Raw genomic sequence first — 294 nt, forward strand, 5'->3', positions numbered from 1 at the left:
AGGGTGCATCTGTCTCTAAGGAAACGACTGCACTTGGCTAATGAAGGGATGGGCACCCCAAGGCCAGTCGCTGAGAGCGAAATTCTAGCCCTCCCCTATGCCACGTGGCCCTCCTGTGCGATCTTCCCTGCCCCTCACAACCGTCACTTCCCAAGTTTTGGAACTGACCCTTCCCCGTCTGTTTCTAGACTCAGGCTCCCTGGCCGATGAGCGGGACCAACCAGTCGCGCGTGTCCGAGTTCCTCCTCCTGGGCCTCTCCAGGCAGCCCCGGCAGCAGCAGCTGCCCTTCGTGC

General features: G+C 61.2%; 1 protein-coding gene across 1 annotated transcript in view; it reads left to right on the forward strand.

Moving 5' to 3' along the window:
• Positions 1 to 206: 206 nt before the first annotated feature.
• LOC102469965 (olfactory receptor 1F1-like) overlaps positions 207 to 294 on the forward strand; it is a 5,113-nt gene continuing 5,025 nt past the window's right edge. The window contains 1 exon segment of the mRNA XM_014581908.1: positions 207 to 262. Within this exon segment, the coding sequence (XP_014437394.1) occupies positions 207 to 262 (56 nt within the window).

Source organism: Tupaia chinensis, unplaced genomic scaffold (genome assembly GCF_000334495.1).
Source record: "Tupaia chinensis unplaced genomic scaffold, TupChi_1.0 Scaffold141247_1, whole genome shotgun sequence".
NCBI classification, from domain to species: Eukaryota; Metazoa; Chordata; class Mammalia; order Scandentia; family Tupaiidae; genus Tupaia; species Tupaia belangeri.